The sequence below is a fragment of the Corylus avellana genome, chromosome 4 (genome assembly GCF_965113065.1).
Source record: "Corylus avellana chromosome 4, dhCorAvel1.hap1.2, whole genome shotgun sequence".
Lineage (NCBI taxonomy): Eukaryota > Viridiplantae > Streptophyta > Magnoliopsida > Fagales > Betulaceae > Corylus > Corylus avellana.
The window spans coordinates 21,877,469-21,898,271 of NC_142493.1; the positions used below are offsets into that span (position 1 = coordinate 21,877,469).

Here is a 20,803-nt window from a genome sequence, read left to right on the forward strand (position 1 = left end):
CCATTATGTCATGGTTGTTGCATTCAGTGCAACCGGACATCATTCAGGGATACTTGTTTCTCCGTACAGTTAAAGAAATTTGGAATGCAGCGGCCCAAAACTATTCCCAAATGGGAAATGCAGCACATATCAACAAATTGAAACGTCGGATTCACAGAACAACTCAAGGGGAGGGGTATGTTGCAACCTATTTTCCTCAGCTTCATGTACTGTGGCAGGAACTAGATCATTACCAGAACTTCCAGACTGCATGTGTCGCCGATGCTATGAAAATTCAGAAAATGGATGAAGGTCATATCTATGAGTTTGTAGCAGGGTTGAATTTTGAATATGATCAGGTTTGAGTTCAGATATTGGGAAAGGAGCCTCTTCCATCTCTTCAAGAGGCATTTGCCTATGTTCAGAATGATGAGAGTTGCAGAGGTACCATGCCCACTCTTCTTCCCAAGAACAATCAGCCTTGGTGACCACATCTCATCGCACAGGAAATGGAGATTTTAAGAGTTGTGATAGTGGGAAAGCAAAGAAGGTCAAGCTGTTTTGTGATCACTGCCATAAATCATGCCATACTAGAGAGACTTCTTGGTGACTCCATGGTTGCCCTACTAGAGGTAGAGGAGGTCGTGTTGGTGGAAGTACTCATCCTCAAGTTAATCATTCATCAACCTTTTGTCAAACACCTACTTCAAGCTCTCCTACTCCTAAGAGTGGGTCTCTTGGCAAGGAAGAATTGGAAACCCTTTGTCAACTGATGTCTCAATTAGAACCACAACCATCAGTTGTGGTGGTTCATTGGCCTCGAGGAAATCCTCCAAGTGGTTGGGCATGTAGTAGGGTGAGAGTTTGACTCTTGAAATGGGAATCTTTAATTCTATTAGTATTAAACCGCCTTGAGTCTCACTAATGCTTTGATAGGATTGAGTCATGCTATTGCTCAGTCGGACTTGAGAGAGTGCCTGCGGTAATTACCGTCTAGGCCCTTTTTGTGTGGCTCCCAATGAGCAGGTGCTACTATGGTTACACTCAAGTAGAATAGCTACAGTTAGTCTTTCCTGCCTACCTTTTTTAATTAGAAAAAAAAGAAAAAAAAAGAAAGAAAAAAACCTAGAACCACCTACTAATGCATCTTCCTCCTTGGCACATTCAGGTAATTTAGCTTCATCCCTAAATGTAACTTCCATTGGGAATATAGACAATTCTGATGAGCCGTGGATAATTGATTTGGGGCATTGGACCATATGACTAGGTTATCATCTATGTTCTCTTCATATCATCTTTGTTCAGGCAAAGAAAAAGTTAAAATAGCTCATAAATCCCTATCATTTATGTCTGGAAAATGTCTCTTTGTTTTTTTTTTTTGACATGTCCGCACAAGAGGGGGAGGGAGATTTGAACTAGTGACTTCCGCTTCATTAGACATGGTCCTAGCCGATTTAGCTACTCTTGAGGACTCTTTCCTTTGTTTTACATGTGTCTAATCTTGCGAATTAATTGCTCTCCATTGCTCGAATTACAACTGATTTGAATTGTTGAATAATTTTTTATTCGCATTATTCATCAAACAATCTTTATAGCTGATCACACATTGTTCATCAAACGATCTTTACAAGGGAAGGTAACTGCCTTGATTGTGTATGTGGATGACATAATTCTGACTGGGAATGATATTGAAGAAATACAAAAGTTAAGGAAATATCTCACCCATGAATTTGAAATCAATGACTTTGGGAAGTTTGAAATATTTTCTTGGCATCAAAGTAACTAGATCAGGACATGGTATATTTGTCTCTCAATGAAAATATGTGCTTGATCTACTCAAGGAAACACGGATACGTGGATGTAAAGCAGTTGACAACCATTAGAGCAAAACAAGAAGTAGGGGAGAGTGATGAAAGTTCGCTAGTGGATAAATGTAGGTATCAACGAGTAGTTGGCATATTAATATATTTGTCACATACTCGTCCAGATATTGTTTATGCAATTAGTGTAGTGAGCCAGTTTATGCACTCACCCCGGGAATCTCATATGGAAGTAGCATACCGAATACTTTGATATTTGAGATCTTCATGGGGTAAAGGGTTGTTGGTCGTCAAACATGATCATCTGAATATAAAAGCTTATACATATGCTTCATTGGGCGAGGTCCTTCACAGATCGAAGATCTACTTTAGGATGTTGCACTTTTGTGGGAGGAAATCTAGTTACTTGGTGTAGTAAGAAACAATCAGTGGCTACTAGATCTAGTGCAGAAGCTGAATTTTGAGCCATGGCCTACGGGATGTGTGAATTATTATGGTCGAAGATTCTATTGAAAAAACTCATATGATTACAAGGATTCAATGAGATTATATTGCGACAATAAGGCTGCCATTAATATTGCTCATAATCCTGTTCAACATGATTGAACTAACCACGTTGAAATGATAGACATTTTATTAAGAAAAAACTACGTGCAAGATTGATTTGTTCACCTTATGTGAAGACTAGGGAACAACTAGCGGATATTTTGACAGGAGTGTCCAATAGCATTCTTAATTCGGCATTGAGAAAGCTGGGCATGCCAAACATCTTTGCCTCAGCTTTAGGGCAGAGTGTTGGAAAAGTAAACTTACGTCTAACTGTCTAAGAAAGGGAAATATGTATTGAAGAAGAGAAGTCCTGAAGAAGAAAACATGTTGAGGAAGGTAAGTTACGATACACGTTATTTGATTCCTATTATGTAATAAATGTATTTTCCATATGGGTAGTAGAATTTTTCTTACTTAACCTTGTGTAAGTGTATGAAGCACGTCATCGGGAATGAGACAATTTTCCTTTCTTTCCTCGCCCATTCTTCTGTCTTTCTTTTCAAGTCTGGTAGCATAAATAGTCTGTATTTTTTTTTTTTTTTGATAAGTAAATGTATTATAAAGAAAAGGCGCAAAGGGGCGCAACCCATTTACACGGGCGGTATAAAAAGAGAGCGCCTAAGAGGGAGAGAAATGAAAAAGAAAATCAGAAAAGCTAATCTCTATAGGAACTAGCCAAGCGGCCGTCCAAGAGTAAAGAGTAAAGAGGAAAAAATGGGTCAGTTCCTCTATAGTCCTAGTGGAATTATCAAAACATCTAACATTTCTTTCATTCCATATACACCACATAAGACACAGAGGGATCATCTTCCACACAACTGCGCTCCGGGATCGTCCTCCCGACCACCAACTCTCGAACAAAGCTCTCACCCTGCAAGGCATGACCCAATGCAAGCCAAACCGACTAAAAATCGAATGCCATAGAGCACTAGCGAGCTCACAATGTAGAAGAAGATGATCGACTGTCTCTCCGGACTTCTTGCACATACAACACCACTCCATAACCACTATATTCCTCTTACGCAAATTATCATGTGTCAAGATTTTGCCTAGAGCCGCTGTCCACCCAAAAAAAGCCACTCGCATAGGAGCTTTAGTGCGCCAAATGCTTTTCCAAGGAAACACCTCTTGACTGGATTGGGACAAAGCCTTGTAGAGCGACTTAACCTCAAACTTTCCTTTCTTAGATGAAATCCAGCACATACGATCTGCCACTCCTATGGAAATCTTGCAAGAATACAACCGATCAAAGAAAGGAGAAACCATATCCATCTCCCAATCTTGGACGGGCCGAACAAAAATGACATTCCATTCAACTCTCCCACTCCTCCAAGTAAAATTATCCTTCACCCAAGCTTCTTTGTGTCTGGCGATATTAAATAAGGACGGAAAAGTTTGCTTCAAGGGACTCTCCCCACACCAAATATCATGCCAAAAACGAACTTTCGAACCCTCCCCCACCTCGAAACGAATCTCTTTGGCAAAAAGATTCCAACCTTGACGAATGTGCTTCCATAGGCCCACACCATGGGCACCCGACACCTCCTTAGTGCACCACCCTCCTTCCTTGTCTTCATATTTAGCTTTGATAACCTTACTCCAAAGAGCCTCACTCTCATTCGCATATCTCCAAAGCCATTTTCCCAAGAGAGCTTGATTAAAAAGGTGTAACTTCCGAATGCCAAGGCCACCATAGCGAAGGGGACGACACACTTGATTCCAACTTACAAGATGCATCTTAGACTCCTCACCCATTCCTCCCCACAAGAAATCTCTTTGGACTTTCTCAATCCTTTTAGCTACACTTATAGGAAGCGGAAACAGAGACAAAAAGTAAGTCGGAAGATTATCCAAAGTGCTCTTAATAAGAGTTAGGCGACCTCCTTTAGAGAGGTACATCCTCTTCCAACCCGCCATCTGGCACTCCAACTTTTCAATCACTTCATTCCACATAACCGTATCCTTGTACGACGCCCCAAGAGGGAGACCCAAATACTTCATAGGCAGCTCGGCAACACTACACCCAAGGATACTAGCTAAAACCCCCATATTCTCCACCTCTCCAATAGCCACAATCTTTGATTTTCCCAAATTCACTCTCAAACCCGATACAGCTTCAAAACATAAGAGGATGAGACGTACATACCGGACTTGCTCAATGGACGCTTCACAAAATATCAAGGTATCATCCGCAAATAAAGAGTGGGAGACCATCAGCTCCGATAACACCCTATTTCCCACCGAGAACCCAGTCAAGAGGCCTTGTTCTACCGTCGTATTCACCATTTTACTCAAAGCCTCCATCACTAGCACAAACAACAAAGGAGAAAGAGGATCCCCTTGCCGGATTCCCCTCGAACTATTGAAGAAGCCTTCCGGAGAACCATTCACAAGGATGGAGAATCTTACCGACTTAATACACCACTCTATCCACGCCCTCCACCTCTCTCCAAAACCACACCTATGCAGCAAATACAAAACAAAATCCCAATTGGCATGGTCATAGGCCTTTTCCAAATCCAATTTACAAAGAATACCCGGCAATCCTGATTTCATGCGACTATCCACGCATTCATTGGCAATGAGAATGGAATCAAGGATTTGCCGACCCCCGATAAAAGCATTTTGAGAATAGGAAATAACCTTTCCCAAAACAGTTTTCATCCTATTGGCAAGCACCTTAGAAACAATTTTATACACCCCTCCCACCAAACTGATAGGCCTAAAGTCCTTCATCTCCACCGCTTCCGCCTTCTTCGGAATCAAGGAAATAAAAGTTGCATTCAAACTCTTCACCAGATGACGTCTTCGGTAGAATTCAGCAAAGACCGCCATAACATCTTGTTTAATAACCCCCCAACAAGCTTGAAAGAAAGCCATAGAAAAGCCATCTGGACCCGGGGCCTTATCACCATCCATGCCCTTAACCACCTCCCACACCTCCTTTTCCTCAAAATCTCTTTCTAACCACCTATTGTCCTCCTCATCAATAGACAAAAAGGGCTGGTTATCCATTCTCGGACGCCAAGTGCATTGTTCCGAGTATAAACCTTGATAGTACTGAACTATGTGATCTTTTATTACAACTGGATCATCGGATAATTCCCCATTTATACGAAGCACTTCTACCCGATTGCCCCTACGATGAGAATTAGCCATCTTGTGGAAGAAACGAGTATTTCGGTCCCCCTCCTTGAGCCACAAAGCTCTCGATTTTTGTCTCCAATGAATTTCCTCACATAGCATGGTGTTCTCCAATTCTTTCACCAAGTCTGCCTTCCGAATCTTCTCCTCCTGACCTAAACCTCTCGACTCTGCCACCTCATCCAACTCTTCAATACCTCCCAACAACTCCTTCTTCTTCCTCCCAATATCCCCAAACACCTCCTCATTCCATTTTTTCAAGTCCACTTTAAGTGATTTCAATTTATTAGCAAGCACATAACTAGGTAAACCCTCAAACGAATACGTCCCCCACCAAGAAGAGACCTTCTCCACAAAACCCTCTGCTTTAAGCCACATATTTTCAAATTTAAAAGACTTATTACCTTCGCAAGGGGTCCCACAATCCAATAATAAAGGAAAGTGATCGGAAAGCAAGCGCTGAAGTCGCCTTTGTGACACTGCTGGGTAATGATCTTCCCATTCCGGGGAAAGCAAGAACCGGTCAATCCTCGACCAACTCTCATTTTCTTGATTATTAGACCAAGTAAATTGACCCCCCATCATCGGAATATCCACCAAATTGTTCTCTGAGATGAAATCTGAAAAATCCATCATGCCCGAGGAGTAATACGAAGCGCTAGATCGCTCGCTTGGAAAGCGTACAATATTGAAATCCCCACCCAAGCACCAAGGGACCTCCCACACACTCATTAAACCAGCCAACTCTTCCCAAAGATCCCTTCTCTCTCCTTCCTCATTTGGCCCATACACCCCCCCAAACGCCCAAACCCAATTATCCTCCACATTTTGAAAAGAACAAGCCAAAGTGAAATTCCCCACCCACTCCTCCTTACACTCCACTACCCTCCTATCCCACATCATTAACATCCCTCCCGACAAACCATTTGAACCTTTGTGCTTCCACCCTACATGTTGACCTCCCCAAAGACTATGAATCACCTCCCGGGACAAAACCTCCATCTTAGTCTCAATCAAACACACTATATCCACTTTCCATTCTTTCAAGAGCCCCCTTATTCGTAACCTTTTTTTGAGGGCATTCAACCCTCTCACATTCCATACTACAATGTTAAGCTTCATGATCCACCAAGTCTCCCCTCTCACCTTCCTCTACCTCCTCTCTTCCATTGGATTCAGAAACACTGTCCGAAATGTCTCCCAAATCAGAATCCTGCTGCAATCTAGAAGCTTCAATGGCGTTAAACAAAGCCTCCAGCTCCTCCTTTCTCCCCTCATCCGAGATACCAATTTTAGGACAAAACCTTATACAATTATTCACTACCCAACTGGATGAAATCGAGTCTGACCCTAAATCCTCCAGCCCTCCTATATCAGAGCAATTGTCCTCAATCCTGCCTGGGTCCTGCCTCACAATCTCCAATTCCTGAAATTGATCCAGCCTGACCTGACCCACTTGGCTCTTCTGACCCAAATTCATGGCCTCCCCCCGACAATCCTCCTGATCATCACCCCCCACTACCGTTCCTGTCTTCCGGCGAGAGGAACTTCCCCTCAGAATCTGACCAGTGGCCAAACCCATGACTTCCCCAGCCTCGCCAATCTCCAGAGGGTTCTTCGGCGACCTCTGACCATTTCCCTCCGACGGCAGCGTCTCCGGCACCCTCTGCGAGACTTCCGGTGTCGGGCCCAGGATCCCTTTCGTCTGCCCAATTGCCGAAACTGCAGCTTCTAGCGCACCCACCTGTGCCACGTTCCATTTCCGCAGCCCCACCTTCCTCCTTCTATAGGTCATCAGGTTCTGCCCATTACCAGAAAACTGAAACTTCCTCGCCGGACTTACGGCCTTTTTGTCTCTGGTTCTCTCTCCGGCCAAGACAACTCCCGCATCCCGTACAGAAGTGCCGCTAACCTCCCTGGAATTCCTTTCTGTTGCTGACCCAGTCCCCCTTTCCCCCACAACTTCTCCTACGACCAGTGGCGCACTCGCCGGAATCGCCGAATGAAAACATGGACCTTTCATATCTTTCTCAGTGGCCTCTGTTGAGACCAAGGTAGCTGGAAAACTGAATCTCGGTCCAGCTTTGATTGGGCTAGAACTAGAAGCCACGCCTGAGCCCACAATTCCTTTGGATTTGAACACCATTTTTTTTTTCACCTTTAGCCTGCTAATGGGCTTCCATATTTTATCACCCGGCCCAATTTTCTTCTTCCCTTTCATTCCTGTCATCCCCTGTTCAACAGCTTGCTTAACTTCCGGCCCAGTCTCATTGAACCCCATCTGTTTAAACACTTTATCTATCCTAGTCAACCCCATATCACATTCCCTCTTCAGATGCTTCAGCAACTCCTTCACGTTAAGAAGCTCGAAGCCTACCTCAGCATAGGTCTGCCCAGCATGGTGCCCCATCCCCTCACGTCTCTTCGTGTACTCAGAACCTGACATCAGCGCTACCTGCTCCGCTGAATTTCCTGTACCCCTCGCCGGACCTGGATTCGAGGATCCCACGCAACCTCCATGCTTTGCCGGAATTTGCAGAGACTTCGTCGGCCATAGAATCTTCGTCGGCAACCCCCCACCGCCTCCCTGAGCTAACGCCAGGTCTTGGGTCTGCTTTGGGCAAAACACATTCTTGCCATACTTCTGATTCCTCTGTTCCAGATTACTTCGCCGATCCTGAGCATGGCCGAAGATGCAATCATCCTGTGATTTCTTCGACTGCAATACTATCTCCGCGTAGCTTCTCTTATTCTTCTCCTCATTATTTCCTTTTCCTCCCCTAAGCTCTCTATACACAGTGGACACTCGGTTTTCCCAGAGAGATGCATTAGCCATTTTCATTTCCTTCATGAACCTCTCCCACCCAAATCCTCGGCGTCCTTCAGGAATAATGATCGAGCCACACCTGCTTCTTCCATCAAATTCCTCCACTGTCAAGAAGCAGCCATGCCTATTTGAGCACTTTTGGGCTATTATTCTAGGATATCCAGCCCTGGATTGATCCCAAAATACTTCAGAGGTGTCCACTGCCACCAGATCGTCCACTATACGCACCAACCAAGCTAATTCATCTTTTTTTAAGAAAATGGACCTTTTAAATCTTTTGCTTTTCTCAAAAATCCTCACCCCTGAAGCCCCTACCTTGATCAACACCTCAAATTCCTTAGACTCCACCGTCCATCTCCTCGGTCCAGCCATAACACAACCTCCAGCAAACACCAACCACAACACACGCGCCCCCACGCGCCACCACAGCTCTCCACTCTCAGCTCTCCACTCTCAGCTCACTCTCAGCTCACTTCTGCCTTGGCATATGAGTTGTACATATGTAACTCTCTTTATGACCATGCTTTTCCATTCTGTTTTCTTTCATATTAATACAGAATTATTTTTCCCTTATTTCTTTGCTTTGTTTCTTAAAATATGATATATGTAGAGAATCCTTGATTTTATTGCATTAACTGTAGCTGCGCCATGATTGTAGGTTAATTATTCAGTGTAATTGCCTTTACAATTTCACACCATCTTAAGGATGTCTGAAGCCGTTGTCTGAAACTTCTGAAACGAGAGCAATCCTTTCAGTACAATATTTGAGTCTACTTGGTTAATGATTGCATTTATGGCAGTTAGGTTGAGTAGAATTTTTGAAAAGGGTTTTGATTATACAAGATTGGGAATGAATCTTGTTGAAGTCGGACCGTGTTTTGGTATTGCCATTATCTTGTAAAAAATGGGGCTTTTGGCCTATTATTGGGTATTTACATTTTCAACTTTAAGGCACTATTGTGTTTAGTACAAGAGGCTTTTAATCAAGATCAAACAATCTCTTTTTGCCATTCTCTTATTAGTCTGCTGGAATATGTCTTCCAATTTGAGTGCTTTAGTGCATGGTCCATGTTATAGGCTTAGTTGGGCACATCCTGTTTGCGTGTGATAGTATTTTACTGCTAATATTTTTAGATGTTATTTGAATAACTTTTGGTGGAGCTATATTGCTTTTCACTTGTCAATAGCCTCGATGAAATCAAGCTTGGTGACTGCTCCAAAGTTTGCACCTAATTTATGTCTTTTTCATTGCTTTAATTGCACTCTCTTTTGGCTTCCACAGAGGGTCCAGGGCTTGAAGAAGAAATTTTATTTCCATTTTCAAGATTATGTGGACTTGATTATCTGGAAGGTAGGTTCTTAACTGTTTTTGTATGCATGTTTATGTGGTGGTTTTGCAACATTACTTAAACGTGAACATCACTTTCATATCTTGTTATTACATATTTTCTCGTGCATATTGAACAAATTTTATTGTGCACTTCAAATATGACACTTAACCAGGGTGTTTATACACAACTCTGGACAGGTGCAGTTCTTGGACCGGCACCACCTGCTAATCAAGTTTGGTAGTGTGGAGGGAGTGGTAAGGTTTTCTTCTTCTTTCTAATATTCTGATTTATATCACATAAACTACTGCCTTTTGCAACGGTTTTCCAAATAATGTGGGAACTACAGGACTGCGCTGGGGAATGAGCCTTTTAATCACAGTAGTTGGACTTTTCTGTGGTTTCAATAGATGTGATTATATGTTGATATTATGTGTGTCTATGATGGTAATTCACATCATTTTCACTTTTTAAACTTGACTTTTTTATCTGTTGTGGTGAATTGTCAGTTCTGCGTTCATTGATTTTCAGCAACTCTATGGACCTTCAACCATAAACTGTTTGTAACACCATTAGTCAGCCTTGAGACTGCTTTTATTTTGTCCAGCCTTTTTGACCAAAAAACCATAACCTAGCTTATCCAAAGCGCTAAAATAAACCGCTGCTAGAAAATCTTGCTACTATTATTTTAGCTCCCAGCAGCTCAAAACCCTCCAAGATTCAATCTTTTCAAGTTCAAATCAATCTTTCCAACCTCTAAACCTAAGATTCCTAATGTTGCTGTTTGACCATAAAATCATCAGGACTCTTTGGGCTGCAAAATCTTTCAAGAAATTAGCCTAAGAGTCCTTTGTTGCTGCTGTCCTTCGCAATTTAGTATCAAAGCTCTTTGGGCCACAAAATTTTCCAAGAAATTAGCCAAAGATTCCTCTGTTGCTGCTGTCTTACGCAATTTGGCATCATAGCTCTTTGTCCCACTTCACATAAATTGCATATCATGGATCATAAGTAGAAGGCTGTGACTGAGAAATTTGGAAGGGACACAATTCTCTTGTAATTGGAGTTTTCTTCTATGCTTGCCATTCTTACCATAGATCCTATGATGCAGTATGGGCACAAAACCTGCTCCTGAAAGACTCATCAATTCTATTCCAACAATAGACTCTGTGATGTGTTATGGAGATCAAACCTCCTTCTGAAAGACCTTTTGATGCCAATATAGAAATCAAACCAGTTCCCAAAAGGGCCAAATAGGCATTCCTGTTTGACGTAAGACATATTTCTAAGAGGAAAACAAATATTAGAGTCCCAGTTAGTTGAGTGTGGACCTTGATATGCTTTAATATACTAATTAGGTGCCTCCGTTTGCTAGCTTAAGCTGTTGTGTTGGATGTTTTAACATGGGATATTAGAATCTGGGTTGTTTGTTTTTTGACTGCATGTGCTAGGGTTGTTTGCATCTGTTGGATGAGACTGCTCGTCTTTTTTTGTTTTTGTTTTTTTGACCCATTTGCATCTCTATTAGTTGAGCCCAATTCTCTGTTTTCTTTTTTCTGTTGGGCCTGGAGGTGAGGAGGTGTTAGAGAGTCCCACATTGGTTGAATGTAGACCATATGGGTTTATATATTATTTGGCCTTGCCAAACTCTTAACAGAAAGAAAAGAAAAGAAAAAAAAAAAAAAAATCAGTGGCTTAGCATGATAGTGAAAACCTTTCTTGCTGGGTACCATGCATGAGGGAAGACCCAAAAATTGAGATTAAAGGAAATCTTTTGTCAAATGGATCCTAGGTGGGGTTACCACAGTGATCCAAGAATCTTTAATTTCTATAAGAGTCAAGTGATATGTTAGAAGTGGTGTGGCTCATTTAATTCCACTTTGGAGGCAAATCAATACTTTTAATAATTTAATATAGTTATTTTCAATACATTCATATTTTCTGATGCATCTTTTGCATTATGACTTTTCTGGTGTATTTGGAGAGAAAGAAATGATAGGAGTTTTGAAGACCGTGAGAGGACAGTGTGGAACTGAAGTCTTTCTTGAATACTCTTTAGCATTGGCAGCTGCTTTAGACTATTCTTCTTTGTTTGGTTTTCATGATTTTCTTGACCCTTTTTCTTTTTCTAACTAGGTGTTTTTCTTTCTTGAATACTCTTTAGCATTGGCACCTTTTGCTCTTTTTAATAATATTTTGATTACATATAAAAAAAGTTTGTTTTTTGTGGTATTATAATTTGAGTTAAGAATTTGAAGATAAAAGATTGAAATTTGGCATTTTTGTATCAATTGACTACCATTCAAATGAATGATTTTTCGGTCTCAGTTTTCAAAACTCTCTGTATGCATAATTTAGTTTTTCTTTTGAGAAAAAAAAAAAAAAAAACATTATTTAGACCTGTTAAAGAGCCGATCTGCATTCTTTTTTTTTTTTTTTTTTTTTTTTTTTTCTTTTATCAATAATATCAATTTATTAAAAGTGCAAGGGGCGCAACCCATGTACACAGAAAGTATACAAAAAAAGCCCACGCACACAACTTTTAATTTGAAAATGACGTAAATAAATCTAGAAATTTTGCAAGCATTGAAACTTGCGAAGAATGCCACAAAACTCTCCATGAGAATTATTTGAGATTAAGGAGATCTCTTCATTTATGTACATATACTCTAATTTCTCTTTTGAGAAAAAAGATTATTTGGACCTTGTAAAGAACAAAGCTGTGTTCTTATTTGAGATTTAGGAAATCTCTCCATTTTTTCGCGTTTGTTCATCTAATCACATCCCTTGATTAGGCACAAGTCACAAAACTCTCCATGAGAATTATTTGAGATTAAGGAGATCTCTTCATTTATGTACATATACTCTGGTTTCTCTTTTGAGTAAAAAGATTATTTGGACCTGGTTATCTGTCCAAGGGGGCTAGGCTCACCCTCATCAAGAGCACCTTATCCAATCTTCCTACCTATTTTCTGCCTTTTTTTCCTATCCTTGCTTCTGTGGCGAATCGCATTGAGAAGATTCAACGGGATTTTTTATGGGGTGGGCTCAACGATGAGCCTAAGTTCCACTTGGTCAGTTGGCACGAGGTTTGTTCTCCGATGTCTAAGGGTGGTCTAGGGATTCAGAGTTTGCGGCTTTTTAATCAAGCTCTTTAGGGGAAATGGTTGTGGAGATTTGCTCATGAGGAAGAAGCTTGGTGGAGAAGAATCTTGGTGGCAAAGTATTGGGTGTTTTGGGGCGGCTGGCACTCTAAAGTTCCTCGTGGAACGCATGGAGTGGGGTTATGGAAACACATTTGTAGGGGTTGGAGGTCGTTTTATCGTCACTTTAGATTTGATCCTAGCTTGGGGTCGAAAGTCAAATTTTGGGAGGATATTTGGTGTGGCGAGATGTCCTTCAAGGATGCTTTTCCCAGTCTATTCAATATTGCTAGCAATAAGGATGCTTCCATTGCGGATATTAGGGAGTGTTTAAATGGTATGATTCATTGGAATGTTACCTTTACTCGTAGAATTAATGATTGGGAGGAGATGGTCTTAGCCTCTCTATTCTCGCTCTTGTATTCACTCTCGATGCGTGGGGAAGGGAGAATCGGATTTGGTGGATTCCTTCAAGAAAAGGGAAGTTTGAGGTTTGCTCTTTTTATAGGAAGCTTGTTCTTAAAGGGCCCAACTATTTCCCTTGGAAAAGTATTTGGTGCATCAAGGTTCCTTCGAGAGTGGCGTTTTTTGCTTGGTCGGCCGCCCTTGGGAAATCTCTTACCTTGGATAATGTTCGAAAGAGAGGTATTGTTGTGATTAATCGATGTTGTATGTGTGAATCGGAAGGGGAGTTTTTGGATCATCTCTTTCTTCATTGTGGGGTGGCGCACACTTTGTGGGATGTTATCTTCTCTCGTTTCAACATGTGTTGGGTTATGCCTAGAAGCGTCAAGGAGATGTTCGCTAGTTGGTGGTCGGGCTGAAAATCCCATAGTGCTGTGGTATGGAAGATGGTTCCCCTTTGTCTTTTATAGTGCCTATGGAAGGAAAGGAATGCTAAATGCTTCGAGGATTTGTCGAGGAACCTTGAGGACCTTGTTCATTGCTTTTTGTACACGCTTTTCACTTGGACTGCAGGCTGGCTTACACCCTTAGTGATCAATTTTCCTGATTTTCTTTTTATGTTTTCTTCTTCTTTCTTCCCTTCTTAGTCGCTCTCTTGTATACTTCCTGTATATTTGGGTTGCGTCCATCTGCGCTCTTTTAATGCATCATTACTTATAAAAAAAAAGATTATTTGGACTTGGTAATGAACAAAGCTGTGTTCTTATTTGAGATTAAGGAAATCTCTCCATTTTTTCGTGTTTGTTCATCTAATCACATCCCTTGATTAGGAAGCCCAGTTTCCTAAATTCCTACCAAGAATTTGCTCGGACCGTTTCCTTGTTCTTCTAGAGTGCAGGCTTTCATGGAGGTAGAAGGTGCTTTAAATTCGAGAATGTGGCTAAAATTTGAGGGTTTTGTGGATGGGGTGAGACAATGGTTGACTTCTTACTGCTTTCAAGGCTCCCCAAGCTTTGTTTTGGCTTGTAAACTTAAGGCTTTGAAAGACGATTTAAAAGTTTGAAATGAGTAGGGGTTTGGCAATGCTGAGAGACGGAAAAGGTTTCTATTGAAAGAATTGCGAGTTCTTAATGGTTTGGAAGTAAAGAGAGCATTGTGTGTTGAAGAGAAGTTGAGGAAGGAGAAAGCTGTCAGTGATTTGGAGAGGGCTACTCTCTTGGAGGAGGTAAGTTGACGCAGAAATCAAGGGCGTTGTGGTTAAGAGACAAATGCATTGGGTTTTTCCATCGAGCGGACAATTTGAATTGAAGAAAATTTTCCATTGAATCCTTGTTGGTTAATGGCTTAGTGTTATCAGATCAGGCTGAGATCAGAGACCACATAGTGTAGTTCTATAATAGTTTGTTCATTGAATAGTTCAATTGGCGACCTAAATTGGATGACCTTTTTTTTTTTTTTTTTTTTTTTTTTACATTATTGATGAGGTATAGGTCATTTGGTTGGAGAGAGCGTTTAAGGAGGAAGAGGTTTTGAAGGCGGTGAAAGCTATGAACAGATAAGGCACTATGGCATTCTTCCAAGCTTGTTGGGATGTAATTAAAGTAGATATAATGAATGCTTTCTAGGAGTTTTACGCCAGAGGCAAGTTTGAAAGAAGTCTTAATGCTACTTTCATTGCTCTTATTTTAAAGAAATCAGGGACCATTGATATTAAGGACTTTTGTTCTATTAGCCTTGTGGGTGGAGTCTACAAAATTGTTGCAAAGGTTATAGCAAACATGCTGAAAATAGTTGTGGAGAATATCATATCCAAGCCTCAGAATGCTTTCATCAAAGGTAGGCATATCTTAGATTCCGTTCTCATAATTAACGAATGCCTTGATAGTTGGTGAAAATTATACCCTAGACTCCAATAACACCTAGAAGGGAGGTTGAATAGGTGTTTATAAAAATAGTGCGGAATTTAAAAATTAGCAACCACACAAACATCCACCAAATATAAAGAAAGCATGAATTGGTGACAGAGTAGAAACCATTTAAATAACTCTTCAAAAGTAAAATCATTTCAGGGCAACTAAACCCGGAAAATCAATCCACGATAGAAAAACGAAAAATCACAAGTTCACTTGGAAAAACATTAAAGTTAACACTCTTGTACTAGACAACTGACCCGCTTGCTTGCTACTGTAGTAGTTCTCCTAGAACCTCTGGACAATTATTTTACTTGATCTCCTTTACTGAAACTCCGATAGGCAGAAGGCTTTTTGTGAAATCTAGAGTTGTGTGGTTTTCAATAAAGAAACTCTTTAAGAGAGAAATATCATGATGGCTCTAAGCAAAAATAAATCTATGCTAGCACAAAGTTCTATGACCTGAAATTCTACCAAGAATCATGCATGAAGAGCCTTTAAAAAGACTTGGAAATTTTGGTCTCCAAGTAAACAATCAAAATTTGATTTTTGCCTAAAATACAATTTTGCTCGAACTGAGCTAGGTTAAGAACTAAAAACAATATTTTTTTTCTGACGGCACATTCGAATTGCACTTGGAATGAGACTTAGAACGGAGCTCTCAGACAGCGTTTGAAAAACTTTGGAACAGGTTCAGTTAGAACTTGGCTTAGGATGGAACTTAGAATGGAGCTCTGGGGGATGATCTTCAAACTTGAAATGGGACGAGACTTCGAACGAAGCTCTAGGGAATGATCTTTATTATATCTCTACGGTGTGCTTCTCTGTTTTGATTAACAAAACTCCCTTCAGTTTCTTTAATATCTCTTATGGCTTGAGACATGGGGAATCTTTATTCCCTCAGTTGTTTGTTGTTGTCAAGGAGGCCTTGAGTAGAATGTTGTCTACCACTATAGATAGAGGACTCTTATAATTTGGTGGGATCTAGGAATAACAATGAGCTCCTTATGTCTCATCTCTTATTCGTGGATGACACCTTGATTTTTTGTGAGGTAAATCCTGTTCATCTTCGTTATTTGCGTTGTCTTTTCTTATGCTTTGAAGTTGCTTCGTAGTTGAAAATTAACATAGGTAAATCAGAGTTGGTCCCTGTTGGTGCTGTGGAAGATGTTGGAGGCTTGGATTGTATCCTTGGGTGTAGGGTGTCCTTTCTGACTATGCAGTATTTTGGTCGTCTATTGAGGTCTTTGTTTAAGGCAAAATATATGTGAAATGGTGTTATTGAAAAGATGGAACGTCGTTTGGCAGGTTGGAAGCGGCTTTATTTGTCAAAGGGTGGCAGAATCACTTTGATTAAAAGCACTATTTCCAATTTTGCCTACTTAATTTTTGTCCTTTTTCTCCATCGCTGTTGGAGTTGCTAACTGTATCAAGAAACTTCAACGAGATTTCATGTGGGGCAGAGTTGGTGATGAGTTTAGATACCATTTTGTTGGTTGGTCAAAGATTTGCACTTAGTTTTTCTTAGGCAGTTTTGTGGGTTAGGAACCTGCTTTCATTTACGAGCTCTCTTGGGGAAATGATTATGGCATTACGCCACAGAGAGGGAGGCTTTGTAGGGATCGGTGGTGGAAGCTAAATATAATAGCATGTGGATAGGGTGGTTCCAATGTAGTGTTTGGGTCCTATGGGGTGGGCGTGTGGGAAAATGTTAGGAAGGGGTGAGGGGATTTCTCTAGATTTGTGAGATTTAAGGTGATGGGTCTAAGATTAGGTTTTGGTATGATGTATGGTGTGGAGTTTAGACCTTGAAGGCAATTTTCCTGGTGTTGCTTAGTATTACTCATTATAAGGAGGTCTCGGTGGTAGACGACTTGATGTTTTCTAACAACACCTTTTAATGAAATATCACTTTCATCATATCCATGCATGATTGGGAGGTGGAAATGGTTACCTCTTTCTTTAATATCTTGTACTCTTTCAGGTTGAGACGAGGTTGCGAGGATAGAATTTGTCCACCCTTCCGAAAGGCGAATGTTCAATGTCAGATCTTTTTATCATGTGCTTAGCCCCCACCGGCTCTTCTTTCCTAGAGCATTTGGGGGAATATGGCCACTTCGAGAATGGCATTCTTTATTTTGACAACAATGTTAAGGAACATCTTGACTTTGGGTAACCTAAGAAAGAGGCACACCATAGTGTTGGATTGATATTGCAAGTGCAAGAAGAGTTGAGAATCCATTGATCATCTTCTACACCACTTCGAAGTAGCTAGTAATCTGTGGGTATTGGTTTTCCATCTTTTCAGGATTGATTGGGTCATGCCCTAACAAGTGGTGAAGTTATTAGCTAGTTGGAAAGGCCAGGTTGGTAGCCACCATAATATAGAAGTTTGGAGGTTGGTTCTTCCTCTTTGCTTGATGTGGTGTATTTTGAGAGAATGCAATGTTTGAAATTTTGAAGGTGGTAAGAAACGGTGGTTGAGTTAAAAGCTATTTTATTCAAAACTCTTCATGCTGCTTTCAATAGTTCTCACTTTTTTAACACGTCAGGGTGCAGCCTATTGGTCAAAGGGTGGGCTTGGGATGAGCTGTAGACTTAGACATCTTGGGTTCGATTCAAGACTAGGAGTTCTCCTGGATTACCTGATACATGGTTTTGATAGGTGGGTTCATGTATCCGAAAGGCCATGCCTTGTTGAGGTTCTAGGTCATTAAAAAAAAAAAGGGTTCTTGCTTTTCTAATTTTCTAGAATTTATGGATTTGTGTTCTTTTCCCTAATTGAGTGTCTCTGTTGTATACTTCCTATGTACTTGGGTTACACTACGTTTTTTAATAAAATCGAATGACTTATAAAAAAAATGCTTTATCAGTTCCTTTTGATTCTCAAGTGGTCTAGTCTTTAGGCTAATCACTGTTGAGTTCAGCTCATCATCTTCATGGTGGCTCTAGGAGCTTTCAACTGATAGATAACCACTTAAATTGACAGAGTGGCGAAGCTTATTATCTAGTTGTGGATTCCTAGAAATTTAATCTTGGTTATTGAACTTTCACTTTCACTTTCTTGATAAGAATAAGCATTGTGTTCTTTATTAAAAACTGTTAAAAATATTTGTGGTGATTTACTTGTTTGAACCTTCAGGTATCACGAAATGCTGATCATCACCCGGCTTTTTTTGCTGTATATAACATGGAGACAACTGAAATTGTTGCATTTTATCAGGTAAATTTATGACTCTGTCGTACGTTTATCAAGTAGAACTCGCTGTAGCCCCTGGCATATTTTCTCGTTTTACAGAATTCTGCGGAGGACCTTTATCTCTTGTTTGAGCAGTTCTCTGACCACTTTCACGCGGCATCAAGAAATTCTTTGTATATGAATTTCATATCATCTCCCTCAAATAACATTCATGCTCTGGAGCAACTAAGATGCATAAAAAATAAAGCAAATGGCTCTTCACAGGTGAAGTTTCATCATTAGCACTTAGTTACATGTAAATGTTTTTTTTATGAAATGCAGCAGAGTTCAGGAAACTTTTTTTATTTCCGTGTATAAGGCATGATATCAAGTTTGATCTATGGCTCTTTTGGTCACGTAGTCTATGTAATTTTGTCCCATACCCCCATATCTCATCAGCTAATGAATTCTGCAGTTTGTGAAGAAGATGCTGAGCTCTTTGCCTTTCAGTTGTCAGACACAGAGTCCTTCTCCCTATTTTGACCTATCTCTCTTTCGTTTTGATGAAAAGGTTTGATAAAAAAAAACTATTGCATTTCTCCCCTCTTTTTTCCATGCCATGAGTTACCCAGTACTTGTTTTGTAATGGCATGTTTGGAATTCTCTTTGCGGCTTGCCTTATGACAAGCTAATTTTGTGTTTTTCTCTTTCTAAAAGATGCAATTTGTGATCATGCCATCTGAAACTCTTTATCATGGTTTTCTCCGTTTTAATCGACCTGCTGTTGCAGCTGATTTCTGCAACCGACCGGCATAGACAGTCGACAGACCATCCCATCAAATTCATTTTAAGAAGGCAACCATATTCCCTCAAATTTAAGATTAAATCAGGTATGTCCTTACCTTGTAGTGGCTTCATAAAACATAATTCTACCGTGGTAGTAGTAGCTGAATCAACAGGCAAAGCTTTTTTTTCCCGTCTTTCTTCTTTTTCACCCTCTTCAATGGGGAGTGGGATCCTCTCCATTTCGGTTAGTACAATATAGGACGGTAAAATGGTCTTTTCAATTTTTTTAAGACCATTTTGCCCTCTTGTTTTGCGTAACTGGTTGGCTTCAATGGTTGACAAGATATTCATGGATAGGGATTTTCTTTCTTTCTTTTTTGAATTCCACAGCTTCACATTTCATTCACACCATATTGAGCCTCTGCATATATTACTGAGGTTGACATGGGTTGAGTTTTGGAGTGATAATTTATTCTCTGGCTTTTCAATTAGGTCCTGAAGGTGGTAGCACAGATGGTCGGACCAAAAAGATCGCCTTATTCCTTTTCCATCCATTTTTACCTCTGGCTCTCTCCATTCAGCAGACTTTGTTCTTGCAGCCATCAGTTGTGAATATTCATTTCCGGAGATGAAGCTCCTATACATCTTCCTGGCTGCCTGCTCCTATTTATTTGTAAACGGCCTTTTAACGAGATTGTAGATTAAACTATGAGGAGTGTATATTCATTTGGAAATTGTACAGCAATTTAAAATCGAAGTCATAGATTGGACGGGTCGAGGCATCCTGAAAATCACGAGAGAAATTTGAGTTAACTGTCAGACTCTCTCTCGATGTGTTATTTTCTATTACACTCGATACTCCGAATTTTTTTGAGGGTATCACTCTCATAGTGTGCTCCACCGCGGGGGAAAAGAAAACACGGGAGAATTACGTGGAACAATTCAGACAAATTTGATTTTAGTGCAAGAGGTACCAAATTTTATTCTGCTGTGCATTCTATTTTACTATTATTATTATTATTATTATTATTATTATTATTTTGAGTACATAACACAACAAAACAAAGAAGAAAGCAAAAAACTATACAGGCCTAGAGCTATGAACCGAAGGAGGGTCTGTCCCATTAGTCCATTAGTGATAAGAATCGAAGGTTGAGGTGGAAGATAAGTTGGAATGTGGCCAGAAAAATTTTTAGTTGCGGTCTAATGTGCTGCAAAGTAGTCGCAGAAGTTTGCATTTTTATCGACTTTGATGCCATTTAAGAAAAATTTCTGGTATCACTTTGAAGCACTCTCCTACAACATTTCAAAACTTTGGGATGAGGACCGACACAAGAGCTTTGGAGATTTCCCAGTTTACCCATGCTTGTCTCGGCAAATCCCCCATCCCCTCCCCCCCACCCCCAACCCCTCCTTTTTCTGTTCCTAATCCTTAGCAAATCCTCCTTAATGATCGATACAGGAGAAATAATCTCAAAAAAAAAAAAAAAAAAAAAAAAATCACTAATAGCCCTTAATTAAGAGTAATTCTATAAGTCTATCTTATGTCCCTCTTGAGTCTTTTCAAGAATGATGTAACTATTAAAATCTTCATTTGATCAAAATTCAATAATAATTAATCACAAGCCAAATTGTGATTTTAATAGCCACATCATTCTTGGAGGCACTCAAGATGGACACAAAAGGAACTTGTAGCATTACTCAGTGAAAGTCATTTAAGGACTCGTTTGGCTCGTG

The 20,803-nt window shown here is 40.3% G+C and overlaps 1 protein-coding gene across 2 annotated transcripts in view; it reads left to right on the forward strand.

The window, feature by feature from the left end:
- Positions 1-20,049, forward strand: part of DET1 (light-mediated development protein 1 / deetiolated1 (DET1)) — a 35,027-nt gene extending 14,978 nt beyond the window's left edge. Inside the window, exons 7-13 of one of the 2 annotated variants that reach the window (XM_059591610.2) lie at positions 9,602-9,670; positions 9,848-9,904; positions 18,245-18,325; positions 18,401-18,565; positions 18,756-18,851; positions 19,071-19,170; positions 19,559-20,049. In XM_059591610.2, the coding sequence (XP_059447593.2) occupies positions 9,602-9,670; positions 9,848-9,904; positions 18,245-18,325; positions 18,401-18,565; positions 18,756-18,851; positions 19,071-19,170; positions 19,559-19,698 (708 nt within the window). In that variant the 3' untranslated portion in view covers positions 19,699-20,049. The remainder of the gene's footprint in view (positions 1-9,601; positions 9,671-9,847; positions 9,905-18,244; positions 18,326-18,400; positions 18,566-18,755; positions 18,852-19,070; positions 19,171-19,558) is intronic. The other variant, XM_088516059.1, reaches the window with a different exon arrangement.
- Positions 20,050-20,803: the final 754 nt, after the last annotated feature.